The sequence below is a fragment of the Coloeus monedula genome, assembly GCF_965178545.1.
Source record: "Coloeus monedula genome assembly, chromosome: 2".
NCBI lineage: Eukaryota > Metazoa > Chordata > Aves > Passeriformes > Corvidae > Coloeus > Coloeus monedula.
In genome coordinates, this window is record NC_138782.1 from 44,244,240 (window position 1) to 44,264,215 (window position 19,976).

General features: G+C 37.9%; 1 protein-coding gene across 1 annotated transcript in view; it reads left to right on the forward strand.

Annotated features, from left to right (window-relative positions):
• SMOC2 (SPARC related modular calcium binding 2) overlaps window positions 1–19,976 on the forward strand; it is a 139,949-nt gene that overhangs the window by 43,232 nt on the left and 76,741 nt on the right. The window contains exons 2-4 of the mRNA XM_082277054.1: window positions 2,665–2,836; window positions 15,066–15,172; window positions 16,282–16,381. Coding sequence (XP_082133180.1) covers window positions 2,665–2,836; window positions 15,066–15,172; window positions 16,282–16,381 — 379 coding nt within the window. The remainder of the gene's footprint in view (window positions 1–2,664; window positions 2,837–15,065; window positions 15,173–16,281; window positions 16,382–19,976) is intronic.

A 19,976-nucleotide genomic window follows, 5' to 3' on the forward strand; every position in this document is an offset into this window, starting at 1 on the left:
TACTGATTTTGACTTGAATCATCTTATACTGCTGTAGTAAAGATGATAATGAAATATTTCCAAATGTCAATCACATACTTTCTGTATGGTTTTTTCTAAGTACATTTGCTAGTCTCTTTTGCATGCCGTCTTTCCTTACACTTGCTTGCCTTTTTGTCCTTCCTGCTCTTAAATCCCTCAGTTACATGAGGCTGGTGGAAATTGTTTAAATGTACAACCCAAATTCTCCAGTGAGGTTTGGCTAACTAATAAGCTATTCAAGTGGTTTTGTCTCCTGGGTATGTCTTCATCCTCTGCTTTTCCAGGTTGCTTGAATATCCTTGAACCCTTAATTTGCCCTAATCTCCTCTAAGGCTTTGAAATAATAAAATACTTAAATAAAACTCTTTGGATAAATGCCCTTTAAAATACAGCTTTATCCGTGAACTATCATGCTCTCAAGGGAGTGGATTTTGTTCCTCAGACAATTAAGGGGATTTTCTGTCCACATTGTTACTGTCAGGCATACCCATTTTAACTCCTGCAACAGCTCGAAACAGAACAAATGAGGAAAATCTGGGAGAAAAATGGTGCAGAGGCTAGACTGCTGCTATGTGTGGTTTTGTTCTGGTGCCTGGGTTCAGTGCCCTGACCTGCTGCATGATTTTCTGTAGGTCACGAAGACTTCCTGTGCTTTTAAAAACTAATTCTTTGCTCAACAGGGATTTTGTTGAGGATAAATTAAGGGGGGCAAAGTGCCTAGCCACTACAGAGGGGTAGGCTTCTATGTACAGAAAGGCTGTACTCAGATCCCTACTTCACAAAATAGAAAGAGGGAGATCACTTGATTTGCCATCACCAAATCCACAGGGAAAGTCAGAGGTAAAGCAGAGGACAGGATCCCATTTTTTTGCCAGGGGCCCCATGTGGTCCATTTGTCCTTGAGAAGTCCTTTTCACAGTCCTAGGTAGGCCTAATCTCAGAGTCCTGCAGATGCCTCCCAGGCAAGAAAGGGAAGTTTGGAAGACTTCACAGGGCTCCCACAGTGCATCTCATCAGGGCACCCAGGCAAGCCCTGGAGACCAACATGATTTGGAGGTTGTTCAGAGCCGTGGATGCCTGTCTTCACTGTTGCTCATTGTGCAGGAAAAGGGAGATGACTTCAGTTTTTCTCCCTTCCCACTCAGCTAATTATTAATTTCTGTTGGCAAGAAGGATCTGCAAAATAACACTGAAATGGGGAGAAAGGAGCATCTGTCCTCCACTTCTGGAACTCCGTAGCTAGATTTCATGGAGAAAAATTTGGGGTTTGTGTGTAATTTGTGAGTAATTTGCTTCTGAAGTTAATTATTCCTAAAAGTAAAAAATTGCTCAAAAAAAAAAAAAATTGGTAAAAGGAAGCTTTCATTTTTATCTTAGTGTGCCACTAAAATATAAAAATTCTGGTAAAAGTCCAACCATTTGACCACTATTTTAAAGTGATACCTTTGAGATAATCTCTCTATTTTCATAAAGACTCTCCAGAAAAACATCTGTATTTCCTCATGTTAAGTGATAGGAAATGCAAATAGACCACAGTTTAAGTTTGAAGATTATGGAGATTTATAACTTTCTTTATATAATTCTTATGTGTAATAAAATGCAGGGGAACTATATGTAGCAATTTTTTTTTTTAATTCTTAATCCCAAATACTACTCTTTGACCTCTTTTTTTTTTTTCTTGAAATTTTCCTCTCTCTAATTTCAGTTTCTCATCTGAAGTTCAAAATTTTCTCTACTTGAGGTTTGTAATGATGAAGTAGCACCAGTGAAAACAGGGCTTTAGCTGGATGAAGACCTTTTCTTGGGCACCTCCTGATGCTTAGGAGAATGATTACCTCCTGGTAGCTGTATGCCTTGCTTAATTTTGTGCTTGTTCAGAAGCAGAAGGATAGAGAAACTCATCTGAGCACTTACTGAGTTCACCTACTCCGAGTCTCAGCTTTTCAAGAGCCCAGAAGATAATGTAATATCTTTTCATCTGTCTTTGTTTTTAGCTGGCATGTAGCAGCATCAGATCCAATTAGGTTTTCTTGGCAGCGTGTTCCAGGGTAAGAAAGTCCTTCTTTTTACCATGCCAAGGATGATGCCAAACTCATGAGCCTTGCAGTCTTGGCAGTGGAGAGATGAACAATTATGTTGGGTTCAGTGTGGCTTTGTGTCAAAACTAGAAAGAGGCACACTGAAATCCACAATGAGAATATTTATGTAAAAAATCCTACTTGGATCTTAGAATAGACTTTTCAGCTTGTCATTGTGGAATAATTAGTACATATGTAATAAAATAGACAAACATCCATTGCTGTCTCACTTTTTTTGTGAAGAATGTTTCTGCCATCACCTTTTTCGCTTCAAAAACTCCAAGTTGTTGTCTTGAGATTCATAATGGTTGAAAGCAGTTCAGAGACTTCCAAATTGTGATACTGATTTCGTGTATGTTACGGAGATGTTACAGTTACTGCCATTTCCCAGCAGCAGCAGAAAAATCCCAGATACAAAGAATTGACTAGGATTTGAATAGACTAAAAAGGCAGAACTTTCTTTTCAGTTTTGGGTAATATTTGTATGTGTTTGCTGGGGAAGGGGACCACAGTGCAGTTTTCACATGGGAATACCATTCCTACAGCATTAATATCTTTTTTCTAGTTTTTGAGAGTGGACCAAGACAAAGACAGAGAATGCAGCCTGGACTGTGCAGGATCCCCCCAGAAATCACTCTGTGCATCTGATGGAAGAACTTTTCTGTCCCGGTGTGAATTTCAACGAGCAAAATGCAAAGACCCTCAGCTGGAAATAGCTTACCGAGGCAATTGCAAAGGTGAGAAAATAAAAGTTTCCCTTGACTATAATGAAAAATAATAGACGCTAAAATAGTGTTTGAAATGTCTATGAATGGAAAACCAGGAGTGCTGAACTTGAAGAGTTTTCTAAAAGCAAGTGGGTTGAAATCAATCCTGTTATTTCTATAACAATATGCTATCTAAAGATAAATTAATCTTGAGCCTTCATCAAAAGTATGACTCCCACACCCACTTATTTTATAGTAAGTCACTATTAAGGAAATTGCATGGCTAGGTTCTTGTTCTGAAGGACCATATCACTGGCAATTTCAGAGAAACTCTTATGATTTTTATCTTGCAAGGCTTCTTGTCTACTACAATTTGGTATTTTGAGTTTGAGACGGTGAAATTAAGTCTTGTATTTCCTAACTGCAGTCACGTAGCGTGGCAGGGGTGGTGGTGGTGGTAGGATGGGTTGAGTGTAAAAAAGCGAAAAACAAAAAAAGCTTTGCAATGCGTAGAGACCTCACAGGCCATTCCCACCTATATCACCCACTCTTTTACTTCTGATCTCTGTTTAGAGAAATTGGGTGACATGCAACCTTACAAAATAGCCGCAGTTAAATCTTTTAACTTTCAGACTAGCGTGGTACTAGACAGTGCAGTTCCTTACTGAAGTGTAGGGTGATTCCCAACACAGTGATCTCTCAAAAATGTAAGAATAGCAGTGGTCATAAAGATTTACTTTCCCTTTCTCTCTGTCCTAAAGAGAGTGGCAGGGAGTGGAGGTAGGGGGTGGGGGAAAGAAAACCCCAGGGACCACACCAATTCAACCTCTAGGAGGCAATTTTCCACATCATCTCTCTCAATTAGCTCCTGCAAACCTCTGAAGCATCAAGACTGCTTCAAAGAGACATTCTGTCTCATCTTCTGCCTGGATGAAACAGTATCCTCATTCTTCAGCCCTTTCATAGTAAACCATTGTATTACATGATGGAGCTATTTACTATGGTGAACAAGGATAACATAATGAAGCTATGTGAGCCAAAGCTTTTGTTACACTCATGAACGACAGAGGCAATTATTGTGCACTTGGTATTTGTTCATTTTATACATTAGAGCTTTATGGAAATTAGTTTTGAGTGTTTTTCTTTATTGTTTTTTATACCATATTGAAAAGGTCATCTGCAAGAAATTTTCTTCATTAGAATGAGAATTGCTCTACTGAAGGTTTCCTCATTGATGCTGTCAAATTTTTCTTCAGTCAATAGCTGCAATTTGGAGAAGTGCTCATTTGCTGTGTACTTATTAATGGATAAAGTGTCAGTACAATTGCAGAAATGGAATTAGACACCTTAGGCACCTTAAGTCTTGCTGATAGCAGGTACACATCACGTTCTCATCAATCAAATGGTTTTTTTCCTTTGATTGGTAATAGGCAGATATTTGCCAATAATTTACTTGGTCAATATCAGCAAGAGACCAGTGCTCTTGTAATTTTACATTTTCATAGTATTTCTTATTCAGTAAAGCAGTCTTAAATTTTGAAGTGACCAATGTCTTTATTCCTACTTATGGCTGCGATCATCAGAAATATTTCAAGCAGTAAAAGCAAGTTTTAAAGAAGAAAAAGACAATTCCTTGGTTTAGCTGCAGTTTCAGTTTTACCATTGCTAGGGCTAATTTATATCAAACATTCTGAAAAAGCTAAGGAAGTCCTCTGATTAAGACCTTTTGAGCCAGTTGCTTTTGAGTGGTTAAATTTGTTGTTGCAGGTGATGCTTGATCAAAAAGCAGAGGGTTGTTTTACTAGGGCTAACCAAAAAGTGATGGTTTCATTAGAGAACAACTTTCAAGGTTTCAGAATTTACTTTCATTCCATGTAGGAATGAAAACAGATCCTATTGGAAGTGTTTGTCTGTACCCCCTGAAAAAACAGACACCCACCCTAACGCCCCATTAAAGCACTGGTTTTGAAACAAGGTTTGAGCTTGTAGGTAAAAGGGAAAGAAACATTTTCATGCGGATGTTCTGAAGGGAGAAAAGAGATTGTTCCTGGTATAAACTTCACAACTTTAAATCCGTGCTGTGATGATCATCCACCATTGATCAAAAAAGGCTATCTTAAGTCTGTCTCCTCCTGTCTTCTGAAAAAAATCCTTATTCACCTCACAAAAATCTTCTCTGAAAACTAAATGATTCCAGGTACTATTTTAATTAATTTAATGGTGACTAGCTCTTTGTTTGGTTCAGTCTATCAGTAGAAATCTAAAGACCTTGACAGTTTATGTTGACAGCCTTTTGGAATAATTTTGAGTCCATCATTTCTTGTTTGTATATTCAGATCTGTGATTTCTTTTTTCTTGAGAAAGCCAAATTTAGATTGACTCTTTTTTCTCTTTCTCACCTGTTCTCAACATTTTTCTCATCTATTTGGTTTTGAACACATAAATACTAAAATTACAAAGGGATAGTTTGCTCTGTGTGTGCTTGCTTTCCTTTCTAATTCAAGTTCCATTCACAGCAAGAGTGCTCAGCCCAGGCAATTCTTTAGCATTGCAAAGGAAACCATTTTTAGATCCTGAAGCTTAAAAGATCACAGTAAAATGGCAGCATTTAAACAACTTTTTCCCTTGTACTTCTAGTTCCTGATGACAGCAGCAGAGAACAAAACAGTTTAAACAAACCTGAAAATGAATGAACCCACCTGTAACAAAATCACCATCAAAACAGACTGTTCTAATTGCTTTTTTTTTCCTGAAGACATTAATTTTGTAACTTTTTTTATTTTAAGTCCACTTCCAGCCGTTGCTGGAAGCCATTACTAAGCTTGGAAATGCTGTAACAAGTTAAAATATTATAAATTTTCCAGCCTATCTTTGGAGATTCTAAGGTCTCATATAATCTGTGTACACTGTAGATGAGCATCCACATTTTTGGATACTTTTACAAACAGAATCTTAACTCTGAAATTCTGGAGATTTGCCACTTGCTTGACACAGACATTTACTGTGCAACCACATTACGGATCTAATAAATAAATGTGTGTTGACAGCTGAGAAATACTACTTGTGTTAGGAGGACTGTTAAAATATCACCTGTGATGGGGATCAGCCACATGCACACACAAGTGCTTCACAGTAAATTTGGCCCAGCATAGCCAAAGGAACAAAACATACAAGAAGTGGAAAAGCAATATAATTGCTTTTAAACTGCTCAGAAAACACAGACGTTATGTCTGCACAAATTAATTAAGCAATGCAAGGAGACAGTATGAGAACCACGCAGGGAAGTGCTCCCTGGTGCACTTTGGGCACTGGCCAGCTGTGCTTTCCTGAGGACTGTATCTATGTGTCTCAGGGAAAAGATGGACTGTTCCCAGCAGGCAGCATGCACAGAGGTGCCTTCTTTTACAGGTTTAAGGCTGTTCAGCTTTTTTTTTTCTTTCTTTCTTCTATTTCTCTTCTTGTTTCTTAAATAGTGTTAAGAATATTCATTTCATTCCTCAGTTTGTTTTTTAGTGAATGTACCTCGCTGATAATTGGGGACCTGGAGACTAATATTCTGAATGTATCAAACAAGAGGCTCAGTAGTAATATTTGGTATTTGTGATCAATGTGATCATTGTGATCAATGAAAAAACAAATTCATATGTACCGTCTTGCCAGCATACCTCTGCCCTAACACAGAATTCTTAAAATATCCCAGCTGAGGTACTTGGATTTTGTGGTTTCTCTACCAGTACTTCACTAAAGTAAGACTTCTCTAATGGCTGGAGTTTTGATACAAATTGTCAGTCACTATAAAATCTCCACTGCCAGCTTGCATCACATTTCCTTACTTCACTATCATCATGTAACAGCAACCTGGATTTACAAGAAACTGCTAAACTGGATTTTCACAAATCTCTAAGTGGTCTTTACTGAAAATGGCAATGTTAGAGCTTTACACAGTGATATTTAATTTCTGAGGGGTTTGGAATTTAATCTGGCTAACACTGAGTATGTATTCAGTATTTGCTGAGCTGGCCCCGGTAGTGACTTACTGCTTTGTGAGTACACCAAGGGGAGCCTTCACACAGAGCAGAGTCATTTTTATTCTGTGGCTATGTAGATCCCCTTTCTCCATTGGAAACCCTAGGTAGATCATGTTTAGCTTAATTCATTTATGGTATCTTAAAGAGCCTCACTGTTTAAAAATGCTGTTCTTTTATGAGCTATCATAGATATGACAAAAGGTAATATCTTCATTCTCACAAGCCACATAAAGAATCAAAGCACATCAAAATAGGAGTGAAATTTCTCATAAAATAGGTATTTTACTATTTGCTTTCCTTAAAGAAAAAAATGCTCAGCATTTGTTTCTTTAAATTAAGGCTTTCAGAAATAGAGAAAAGTTTCACTCATTTAAACTATTAGCACAATGTGTTAATGAATGGATCAAAAGCATTCTTAGATAAACTGAAATTTCTGCCTTTGAATAAACATGCCAATAGAATTTTCCCTTTGTGAATAGAATGAAGGCATTGCTGGGCAGTGGTTGTTTTGAGACCACAAGTTAATCTTGGTCCCACAATTAATGAATCCAAGCGTAATTTGGAGAAACATTACAGTTGCCCGCTAGCTACAGAACTGGTTTGTAAATGCTGGATGTGGTTTCTGAGTGCACACCTTCTCCAGAATTCCCATGGAGGCTGCCATCCAGCCCAGGTTTGCCTGTGAGCCAGGCGGGTGTGAGCTTGACGTGTGCTTGCGGTGCCTGAGCACGTCCCTTAGCTCCGAGTGTGGGCAGGGACCTTGCCTTGGCCAGTGCACCTGCTGCCTGGAAGGCAGCCCTGTGGGATGTGTTTGGGAGGTGGAACATGCTCCCAAGGTGTTTCATGTGGAGAGAGAAAAAAGTAGTGAGTAGGTATGGTTCTTTTTCTAACTGAAATGAGTGAAAGTGGGACTGGACCGAGGTGTCAGTCTTAACAATAAACCTGAACAGAGTGAGACCTTGCACAGTCTGTACATTGAAAACAGGAGAGTTTTCACATGTCCTCATCTCTACCTTTTCTCCTCTCCCTTTTCTTTTTTCTTCTCATCTTTTATGAAAAAAAATAAGAGTGATGCAGGTTTTTTCATTATTTTGAAAAATATATTTAAAAAAATAATATATTGAGAAGTGGTACTAGCTTTGGAATTTTTGAAAATAAACCTTACGGGGGAAAATTGATTATAGGGCAGATTTTTGTCTCTTAAAATACTTCTAGCTAGAAGCTGTCTTCTCCTTTTTCAGACGTATTTTCTCACTGTAGACACTGTGTTTAATCTGTAGGATGACTGCAAGTTTCCAGACTGTGATGCTGGCAGTCCGGATACAAACACTTGTCAGCCCCAAACTCATTTGAGTTTTGAGTGTTCATTTATATTATGTTTCAAGACGTTACACATCAGGACATTGTAGTGGAAGTGTTGAAAAACAAAACATTCAACATCTTGGTGAAAAAGGTATCTGCATAGAGAAGTTACAATTTGTGTTGTCTCTGAAATCACGTGGAGTTGGCTTCTGATTATACTTTCTAGTAAGTATTTAATGGCAATGAATAAAGTTTTAAGTACGTTTGGAATACTTTTTTGTGGAATGTCCTTTGCTCTTTTAAATGTATCTAGTGGTACTTAGAACACAGGACAAGTAACACTGGAATAGTATCCACAGTTTTCTGTAGATGGAATTGGTCTATTTTTAAAATTATAAATTTTTATTGATAGTATTTCTCCAAGGAGAATTTGCTGAAGCCAGACTGCACAGAAATAAGGCATTTAAAAGCATTCTCATGTACAAAAAAATGGGTCTTCATAAAATCAAATATGCACTACAGCAATTTGATTTGAAATTAATCTTTTTGGGGTCTTTTTTGTGGAGTTTTCATTTCTGCTCATGTATTTTCAGTTTAAGTTTCAGACCTCATATAAAAATGAACATCCTAAAAGAAGGGAAGTAGAGAATGCTGAAACAATAATACTGCACTGAAGACTAGGAGCCACAAACAGTTGCAGACCTTCTCAGAATTTCAGAATTAGTAAACTAGACTTCTCCAAACTATCAAATCTCTGCTCTGCTCAGAAAACTAGTGTAGCCTTTGGCATCTAAAAAAATCAGAAAGCTGTTGCTTTAGTTTTTCTTGAAGTATTTGATTCAGTTCTAATCAGACTGTGTCTCTCCAAATGTGACTGTTAGCAAACTGAAATAGTGTGCCAAGAGGGAATCCAGCACAGCATTCCTTATTTTATCTTAGAGCTTAGATATCTAAATTGCTGTGTGGTTGCAAAATGTGGGGGGGAAAAAAGAAAAAGAAAAAGCAAAAAGAAAACAACCAAGAAACCCCACACTGCCTGGCTCTGTCTGTTAGATGCCAATAGAGGAGAGTTCAGGCTAAGATCGCTCTGCTGTTTTGTTTGAATCCAGAAAGCAGCTATAAAAATAAATAGTGAAAGAGTTGGCCAGCTCTTGTCACGAAGCAGCAAGTCATTATTTTATGGCTCTGTCAGGCTAAATGTCTGTGCCGACATCCTTTCCAACCCAAGAGGCTAACATCTCTGCATCTTTCAAACTGATACTTTCAGCATGTATAGCTTGCTACGTGTTTCCTATCACTAGAGGCTGCAGCTTTTTATCTGCTTTGCTGTTAGACATGATCAGTCCTTTAGAATATACATTGACCTAGGTCAAATATAATGGGAAATTTTCATGAGTGGTTCATTCCATATAAACCAAGTGATGTCTTGTGCTCTGAATAAAATTTTTTGTTAAATTAACTACAAATTAAGACCATTTGACTTTTATCATATCACTACCACTTACCAAAAGGATATAGCAGTGGGAAAGAAGCACAGAAGCAGAAACAAATTATGGTTTGTTGCTAGGAAAATTCAGTAAAGTGCTCAAGTAAATAGTTAACTTTGAACAGCTTGTTGCACTGCATGTTTCTAAGTTTAAGGACAAGTGCATACAGGTATTCTGGCAAAATCAAGCTGCAAAGGGAAGCAGTGAAAGGTCTTTGGATTATGTGTGTCTATATTAGGTCTGCTTGTTCACATCTGTGTGACTCTAGAAAAGCTTTCTCTTTAGTGTAAAAACAGCTGACTATCTGTGGGAAGCTCTCAAGGAAACTTCTTCAAATGATTAAGTTAAACACTTTATATATAGTTTTTACAAAGTAGTAAATGTTACTAATATGTTCAACAGAATATTCCATATATAATAAAATAACTAAGTAAAGGATGAAGTGTACTTTTAGCTTATAAATATGTAACAAAATTGTGTCAAACACAGTAATCTCTTGGGTAGCAAGCAAAGTTTGCTCCGTGTATTGAGACTGAGAAAGGTATTTTTATTCTTACTAAGACACGTAGCAAACCGAGAAATACCAGATGAACTAAAGTGAAACGTTTGCAAGAGATTTATCTATACTTTTGCAAGCTGTTTACTTTCCATGAGAGAATCTGGGTTACAACTCCCTATAGAGCCCCAAAATTCCTGTAAATCAATTGTACTGAATGTCACCTTAGAGATGGTGTTTACACCCTTGATGAGTTTGTGTCATTGTTATAATGATAAGCTTCTACTTTGCAGTAACAAACTTCTCTCTGTTTGATATATTATTCAAGGATTAGCCAGCAGACTTGAAGTTGGTGCATGTGTTTTCTTCCTGAAGCTCAGTGTTTTCGGAGTTGTACTGTTGGAAATAAAGCATAAAATGAGATTAGTTCCCAGTCAGGCTGGTGCTGTTTGTGAGGTTAACTCCATTTCCAGAATTTCCTGTTGACTTCAGTGCTATCTCAGGAAGATCCTGCAGCAATGTAGTGGCACCACTTCACTTCTTAGGTGAAGATTTTCTATTGCACATAGTAACTTAGATCAGAATTAAGCTGATTTTATATTTTGCTTGTGCTTTCTGGTTACTGTTCTCCCCTGGGAGCCAGAATTGTCACCAGGGGAGTTCAGAAAGAAAACCTGCCCAAACAGCTACAACTCTGTACTCTCTTCAGTTCTGTGTATTTCTGTCCACTCCCATACACCTACTTTTGTATTCAGCTTTATGCCCCAAGATGTGTTTGTTTTATTAATCCTCTGGTTGCTTTTACAGTCCTGGTGCTGAGTCACAGAGGTACAACCAACTCATTGGCCAACATACTGTGCTAAAATGCAATAAGCCTTGTACCAATCCAGCTAACAGAGTCCCAGTGAGCTGATTTAAGGTAAACTCATGCCTCTTCATGGTCAATTTCAGGAGATTTTTTTTTTCCAATTCCCCACAAGGTTGTGGGATGTAAAATCCCATTTACCTGGAGTTGAGAGGATAAAGTCTCACTGAGTTAGTCATAGACATAATTCCAAATTACAGCTGGACATGCATATCTGCAAATTTAGTTCCTCTCATTGTATGACTATAGGCAAATTAGGCTGCATTTCAGCCAGATTTTAACAGGTCTTAGAACCTAGAAGTCTTTTTAACACGTCATATACCAGATTCCAGCTTGAGCCTGCTGGCTTCCTTGTTAATACTTCAGTTAGGAAGAGAAATAAAGTATAGTGGGAATTCTAGTAAGAAACCAATTACAGTTTCAAGCCCCTTATTTTTCCACTAGAAAGTTCCAAAAGTTTAAACAAAAACAGATTTAAAAAAAAAAAAGTAAAGCTTTGCAGCATTACACAGTGCTTGTCATGCTTCCAAAACCTTGCAGCCTCAGAGTCCCCTCTGCTCTAAGGTTTGTCACCAGAGGGACACTGCTCACTTCATAAGAGTGCTTTAGCCTGCTTTTGTCAGGGACAGTGCTGACAATTCAAAAGCTGCGGGCTGATTAATCAGCACAAAGGCACCAGGTAAGTCCTATCACCTTTCATTCTCGGTCTTCATATCAAAATAATCAGGGTCCATCCTGATCTGAATGATTCCTCTCCTAGACAAATAGCAAAGTTGAATCTATGTGTAAGAGACTTTAATGGTATCCCTTTAGATGTATTTATTGCTTGCTTGATTGATTTATGTAAACAAAATTCTGGCAAACCACATACGTCTAGACTCATCCTACTAATTTGAGATTCATGTGAGTCATCTTCATTACTTACACTACTACAAGGTGCACAGAGGGGCCTGTAGAGAAGAATTTTCTGGGTGCAGTCAAAGGAGACTTTGTCCAGTGAATCCCAGATTTGCCTTTGCCAAATGGTCATGAGCAATGGCCATGTGGAAGGTTTTTTTCCCTATGGATTAGAATGTCACCCATCACTTATTTATGCATGTTAGGAGCTGCAAGGTTTCCCTACAACTATCTCTCCTCTGGTATTTTTGATGTGAGCTCATGTTTCAGCCTTTCTCCCAGTCGTGTCAGGAATTAATTCTTTTCATCCTTTCTCAGCTGTTATTTTGCATAAATGTATAGCTCTTAAATATATTGAATTCTTTTTCTTTGGAAAAATTATTGAAAGTTATGCAACAGATTTTGAAGGCAGGGCACAGAGGCAGATGATCAGATGGTATAATCTTACAAATTTATTGAAAATATTATAATTTCTTTTCATTGAGTTCTTTTTTATTTGGAAGGAATTTAGCTCCTCTGAATTAATAATTTAATGGCCATTAATATTCTGAGTATGAATGTTTTTATATGTCTTCTTTTTATCTTGATCACCTGATTGCATTTCTTCTATCAGGTTTGGACCTCATCTCTGTGTCATAATTATTCTTCTTCAGTAATACCTTGGTAAATAAAAAAAAAACCTGAACTGGAAATAATATTTTAACTATACACAGTTTCAGAGCTTAACTTGATAAGAGATCTTCCTCATGGTTTTATTTTGCATATACTGAAGCACAGTAATGCCCAACAGATTTAAAATGTTTCCATGGTTATATAATACAAAATAAGACTTCAAATGTGAATTTTATATTCCAATAAATTTGTTGATGTTGATTTTAAAGCATATTAGATCATCCATGAATAGGAGGCCTTTAGAGCATCAGGCCGTTTAGGAACAAGTGGTGGACAGTTTTGGAGAACTTCTCTTTCTTCTTGGCATATTTTCATGATAATTCAACTATTGAAGATAATTTACAACCCTGCTGGTACTATACCAGAGACCTTATGCGATGGAATTTATATCACTTTTCCTTTTAGACATTTAAACCACATGTCATTCTAGAAAAACGAGGACAGAGGTCCAACAAAGGAGTGATTTATTTTCAGTTAAAATACTAGCTACATTAAAACCACATGTTATTAAGTACTGTATAACCAAACCATGCTCAGAAGAATGCTTACGACACCAAAGCTTGCTTAAAATGTTTCTTTCTTTTTTTTTCCCCAAAAACTTTGGCAGTGCACACATTAACAGATTTTACCTGAGCTGCACAGTATGTTGGCTAAAATTCTCGCTTGGAGAAACAAACTATTAAAGTGCCATAGTACAAATTAATTCAGTTCCTTATTATTTCTCACATTTCTGGATGCTTGAACTTTTCTGTCCCTTTCAGGTGTCATTGCATGTCTGTGAGTATCACTCCTGAAACATAATACAATTAATGATGCTAAGACTGAAACATAGTTTTTCAAAGTGAAATGATTTGTGTTTGGGGCATATTAGCAACATGAACTCTCATAGTGCTCCTGTGAGAAGAGTAAAATAACGCACAGAGCTAGTGCACACAAACCCAAGACCAGGAGGGACTTAGGAAGATTAGAGTTAAGGGGTTCCAATTTTGTTTTCAGAATGCAGATGCTGAGGACCAGTTTCTGTCCTCAGTACACTCCTACACTTCCTCATCAGATTGCCTAGGACTTGAAGGGATTTGTTAATGCTACTGTTGCCAGGTGAGTTGTCCAAAGCTCAGTGGAGGTGACAAGTGAAGGGTTTACCGTGTCAAAAGGAACTTCTGCCATTCCACCAAGTTTCCAGGATGGTTCTGTGAGTGTGTGTCTGGATCATACTGGCACAGAGAGGGTACTTGGGGGACTGGGAATTTAGCTGTCTCACCTGTGTACTCCTAGGAATGCAAAACTCTCTCAAGTGCTGTTGCATCGCTGTTCAGATTCTGTTCAATGTGCAGCTTGCATGGACTAGAGAGGCTGTCCCCATGCTTTTGCAGAATTGCGCAAGCATTACCGACTCACCGCAATACCCCTGTCTCACAGGTAATCACTGGACAGTTTTAGCCTTAAAATGGGATTAGCCAGTTTCTGTCAAACAGTCTTTAAACCAAACAGAGATCAGAAGCAGCAAATTTCTCTGCTTGTATGTTTGAAGTCATCCTAATTTCGATGTTACAGTCACATCTTGAAGTCATTAATACTAACTTAAGCTTTGTGGTATTCTCATTTTCCCTGAAATTCCTCAGCTCAAGCAGATTCTGAAGTTCTGATTCTGCATCAGCAACATGTTAAAATTTGTAGTGTAAAAGGTAAAACAGCTGATGTTATGTGTCTTTTTTCAGCCCTTGGCTGCCTAGCTGAAATGAAGCATGTGTAGTAGACAATATAGTTTATTAGACAATAGAAACTCCACTGAATTAAAGCTGGCTGGTTTGCTAACTTGTCTTGGATGGAGACCAGTGCCAAGTAACAAAGGAGATGGTGCAAAAAACCTCACAGTGGAGAAAAAAGAACTGTATGGGAGACTTGATGTGCCATGCTCAAATCATAAACTGTCATATTAAATTTTAGCACAATATGAATCATTCATGTCCAAAATTATTACTGAATCACCTTCCCAATAAGTCCCTGCACTGTACAGCATATTTAATCTTTTTTTTATCAGCATGGTGGGGACATCTGTAGTCACAGCTGAAGTTGCTGCCTAACTGCAGTAAGTAGGAAGTACAAGGCAGCTGTGCTCCTGCTGCCTCCTTTGGCTTTCCTGAAGCACTAGAAAGCTGTTGCTGCCACCAGCTCTGAAAGAGTATTGTGGGGTGCAGTGTGGCAGCTATTGCAGCGTTAAATTGAGAGGAAAAGCCCTGTTTGGGCTTCTGCTCTTTGGTGGCATTTGGAACAGAAAGGTTATTTCTCCAGGCATCTCTCCATTTCATTTCCCAGTTATGGATTATTGTCCAGAAATTATTGTCCTGCATTGGTTTTCTTCCCTGAATTAATGCAAGCTGATCATACATTTTCACTTATTAAAATTCTGATTCTCTTTACATGAGTCTCAGAGCTGTCTTTTTTATAATATAGATGATCACTTTTCTTTGATTAGCATAATCCAACTGACTTATCTTTTCCCTTTCTCTAGATGTTTCCAGATGCGTGGCTGAGAGGAAGTACACCCAAGAACAAGCTCGCAAAGAATTTCAACAAGTGTTTATCCCAGAATGCAATGATGATGGCACATACAGTCAGGTTGAAAATTTTTCATTCAGTGTCTTGCATGACTGGAAAGTCAGAGTATGCGTGTTTGAAAAGGGTGAAGAAGAGACAAATGTAATGAAGGGAAATGTAACTTCAAAATTAAATGTAATTTGTGCCAACACATCAGAAAAAATGGAAGGAAAATCTGCGTTATGTATGGAGTCCTTGTTCTCTTTTTCACAGTTGGCCAGCAAAGGAGCCAAACATTACCCCTGCTGGTGAATTACACTCCCTGTTCTTCTAGGATGAGGCAGCTGAGTCATTCTTGTAGCCCCCTGAACACTCATCAGATGGTAAAATGCTTGGAATTTGTGATCTGTTTGTGATTTGAACCAGAAATCTTATGACTGGAATCCATATCTTAAGTGCTAAAGCATGAATCATACAGAATCCTTCTGTATTCTCTGCTGAATTTCTTCACAAGCATTTGATCTGAGACTAATTTACTTAGATCATGGAATTCAGAAGGAGCACAGTTAGAAGCTTATCCTGAGGTATATATTCCAGTCATGATCACCTTCTGCCACCTCTGTACTGCATTTCAGTTGTGGAGTTGTGCAGAAGACAATCTTTCTTTTTTTAAGCATGATGAGGGAAGTGATATTGGCCCTTAGAAAATATAATGAATTTGATTTCTGAGTAGAATTCCAAGAGCTTCCTTTCTGACAGCTTGGGATATGAATAATGCTGGCAGAAGCAGTCTGTCCTGCTCCTTCAGTGGGTGGAACAATATGTTCTCTATGTGGAAAAAAACTCAGGATTGCTTGTTTCTGGAACAGTTTATGTGTCCCAGAAGGAACTTCCTTGTGAGGTTTTTATGACACCTGCACCTCACTCATCTAAGACAGGGTGTAAACAACCACATATTTCAATAGTTTTCTTTTCCATTTGATTCTGAAGGACCTACCACGCTTCGCTTGAAATATGCTTTATGCTAAAAGATCATATATAGGACTGAGATGGGTCCATTGCAGTTTATTGTTCTAGGTTTTGTCAATATAGCTGGCTGGGTAAGTCTTTTGTGCTCATGTGTCATGAATGCTGTAGGATAACAGGCATATGTCTGACAAGCTGCATGTGGTTCTTGTTGTTTCTGACAGGTTCAGTGCCACAGTTACACTGGATACTGCTGGTGTGTCACTCCCAATGGTCGTCCTATCAGTGGTACTGCTGTGGCACACAAAACTCCCCGCTGCCCAGGTAAATCTTGTTTGGCTGGCCAGGTTGTATGACAGTATGTCATGAACAGTGGAGTTTATCTGTGGCATCTGATTAGACATAAGCAAAAGAAGTTTTCATTGGAAGAGTGGTTCAGCCCAGAAACAGGTGGTGGTGGGAGCTGTGGATTCCCTATCCTTGGAGTTTGGTAAAATTCAACTGGATGAGGCTCTGAGAAAGTTGGTCTAGCTTTTCATGTAGCTGTGCATAAAGTCTGAAGTCTCTGCCACCTTAAGGCTTCCTGTGATTCTAGGATTCATCTACTTTATTTGTACATTAATCTAGCTATTGAAGGTTTTCTGCAATGGTTCTTTATACCATATTTATGTGTCCATATATGAAACCAGGTGATTGAATTGCTGATATAGCAATTTATGTTGTAAACTCTCTTGCACATAAAGTCATTGCAAAAACATTTCAGAGGGATTTGCCTTTTTAGATAATTCAAATATTTAGAGTACAGGAAAAAACATAGTGGGAATGCCCATTTTTAACACAGCCCAGTGAAAAAACTCTCACAGCACATTCCATGAATGACCAAATCCAGAGCAGAAATAAGAATTAAAAAAAAGCATTAAGACAAAATGAAAAAATTGCCTGCAGAAATTAACTGGCAAATGAAACTCCCTTCCTTGCATGGTGCCTTTTGTCTTTCATTAGGACAATTAACAGGTCTTGGTTTTTAGGGATTTGCTTCTGACACTATTTCATTAACACTGATGATAAGTGTAAATCCCAAGTGTATGAACAGTTGTCAGAATTGCTGTCTATGCTCCTTGAGGTTGAGAGAATTGCACAGAACTATCTCTACAAATATTTGCACACTCTATGTATTGCGTAACTATTTGTGCTGCAGCACCATTCTCTGTCAGAAAGTGGAAGAAATAGCTTTAAAAAGCCAATCCTGTAATGTGAATGAAGCTGAAAAAGAAAGTGGATCAGGGAATTTATCTGTCCTGATCTACTTCAATCATTCAAGCACAATATTGATATTTTTAATAAATAGATGGAGGAAGAAAGAGACTACTGAGAAAGTTTCAGCAAAGTTTATAGAAAGTTATGTTTATTTTTAAGGTCTTTCTAGTTAAAATGACTTCCAGAATCTTTCAATCATCTTGCCTGTAGGTGAACTTTATCCAGAAATAATACTCTCTTCAGAATATTCATTTTAATCCAGTCAGAAAAGTCACTGTGAAGCAAGACTCAGTTGTGAAAAATAATATAAAATATTAAGAAACCTTAAAATAGAGGAAAATGTGCATTCATTTTCATTTCAGTGTAATTATCATTTATGACTGATTTGCATCTTCAGAAGACACATGGATGTGTCTTCTTTAATTGTGGATGTGCCATCCCTGGAAATGTCCAAGGCCAGGCTGGATGGGGCTCTGAGCAACCTGATCTAGTGGAAGGCATCCCTGCCCATGGCAGGGGGTTTGGAATGAGATGAACTTTAAAGTCCCTTGCAAACCATTCTGTGATTCTATGATGCTATGGCTAGGACAGCACTTTCATACTTCACTGTAATTTTGAGTAGAGATGTTTTCACATCCATAGCCAGGGCTTCTCTGAGAGTTCACCTTTGTTTCTTTCTCTGAAAAATCCATTTTTAGTTTGATCCCAGACTTTCACTGACATCAGTAATAAAAGGGTTATGCTGAGGCTGAAAGTTCAATAAATAATTGAACAGGTTGTCAGACGTCTCATAACAGATGGCACTATTTTGGCTCAAAATGTTGTTGAATTACTTGCTATATCTTCACTTTTTGTATTTGTATTGGTATTATTGAGGAGCAGCTGCAATGTAGTTCCCAGATAATTAATCAATTAATATGAGAATTATTCAATATCTCTACAGGAACCTAACCCTAGTTCCTCTCAAAGGTATGTTCATGTGCCTAGCAGATAAACTGCCAGACTGCTTCAGCTCTATTTTGGAGGGGTGGGAAGGGAAGTTATTTTCACAGAAATGTTAAGGTGAAGGTCATAGTAGCACTCAAATTGAATTTAGTAGCTCAGAGATAAATAAACTGCTCCAGAGCACAGGTGAGTATGCACAGTCTTATTTTGATCCATGGAAAGATTGTGGGTAATTTTTCAGTTTTTATGAGACCCTGTGGGATTATCTCTGCGCATTTCATCCCCTGCTTGTATCAGTGTTCTCATGTTTTACTGTTCACCACTTATCCTTTGTCCCTCAGGAAAGAAGTCCAGCTACAGCAGACTTTGGAAGTAAGACTTGAAATGCTAGGGGATTTTGCAGTGGTATTGGCTAAGGACTCAGTTTTGAGAGATCTGGAGAAACATTCTCATTCAACAGAGAAGACAGCTACAGATTTTCTCAGAAAGTTACGGGGTATAATAAGGCAAAATCTTAGTCCGTATATTGCAAAATGAAAGTCTGGTGCACAACTGCACTCTTCTCCCATTTCTCAATATATATTCAAAATTGCCATCTGTTTAGGATAATGGAGTTGGGTTTTTTTTTCCTCACAAGACTGTTGATGTTTTCCAGATCACTATTGATTCCCTTCTGTACATTTTTATTTGGTATGACTATGCACAGGAATTGTAATCAAAACTTTAATGGGTCAACTGAAGTTGCATGGATGTACTCCTGTTTTAACTAGTATTACAGAGATGCCATTTCTGCCAATACTGTTGTCCCTTGTCAGTGCAATACACTGTGTCTTCCTAGCCTTGATGCAGGAACTGCCTTGCTATTTTTGATATGCAGGCAGATCTCCTGCAGTGGTGGCGTCCTGACATGTTTCATTATTTTCGCTTGCTTCTATGTATTCTGCAGGCTGGATGCTATATATATATTTCAAAGATATTTATGCTAATTTCTCAGTTTGCCTGTACCATACCTTTTTCTCCCAAGGTCACTTTTGCCATGTTTTTCCTTTAGAGGAAAATGTGTACAGACAATCAAGATGCTTTTGTAATGATTTTCTCATAGGTAATGTGCTACCATGGAATGTATGAAAATTTCTTGTTTTAATGGAAATGTTTGGTTAATTTTCAGTTCTAGGTTAGTTTTTCAGTAACTTCAGATAAGGTTCAAATACATGTTTAATCAACTGTGCTATTTTGAAATTATGGGATAATTTATTGCTTTTCATTTTCTCCCAGTGGAACTACCTTTGGTGAGTGCCCAGAAATAAGAAAGAAGAACATGGCAGTCTGGAAGAACTTGAATTTTAATAGAGGAAATATGGAGCAGAATTTAGGATGGGCAGTTATGAGTTTGGTTTACTGATTCCAGCCCTTATCCATGCTTCTCATTTACTGTGTGATACTGGATATGTGAGGCAACCTCTACAGTTCCCTAACTGTTAATGTTGGTTAGCTGAATAACGTGGTGTTTCCTAAAGTTATCACAGGTCCCATGTATAAGTGGAAAAGTGTTCCATGTATATTTTTAACCCATGAACAATAGCTGCCTGAGCCATTCCTTGCTCATTGAGTTGTTCTTGTTGCTCTTATCTAAGCTGCCTTTTGTGCTAGAGGTGTCAAATGTGGAAGGATGAAGGTCATTAAAAAGCAGCATTAAAAAATGTGGAGCTTTCCAACT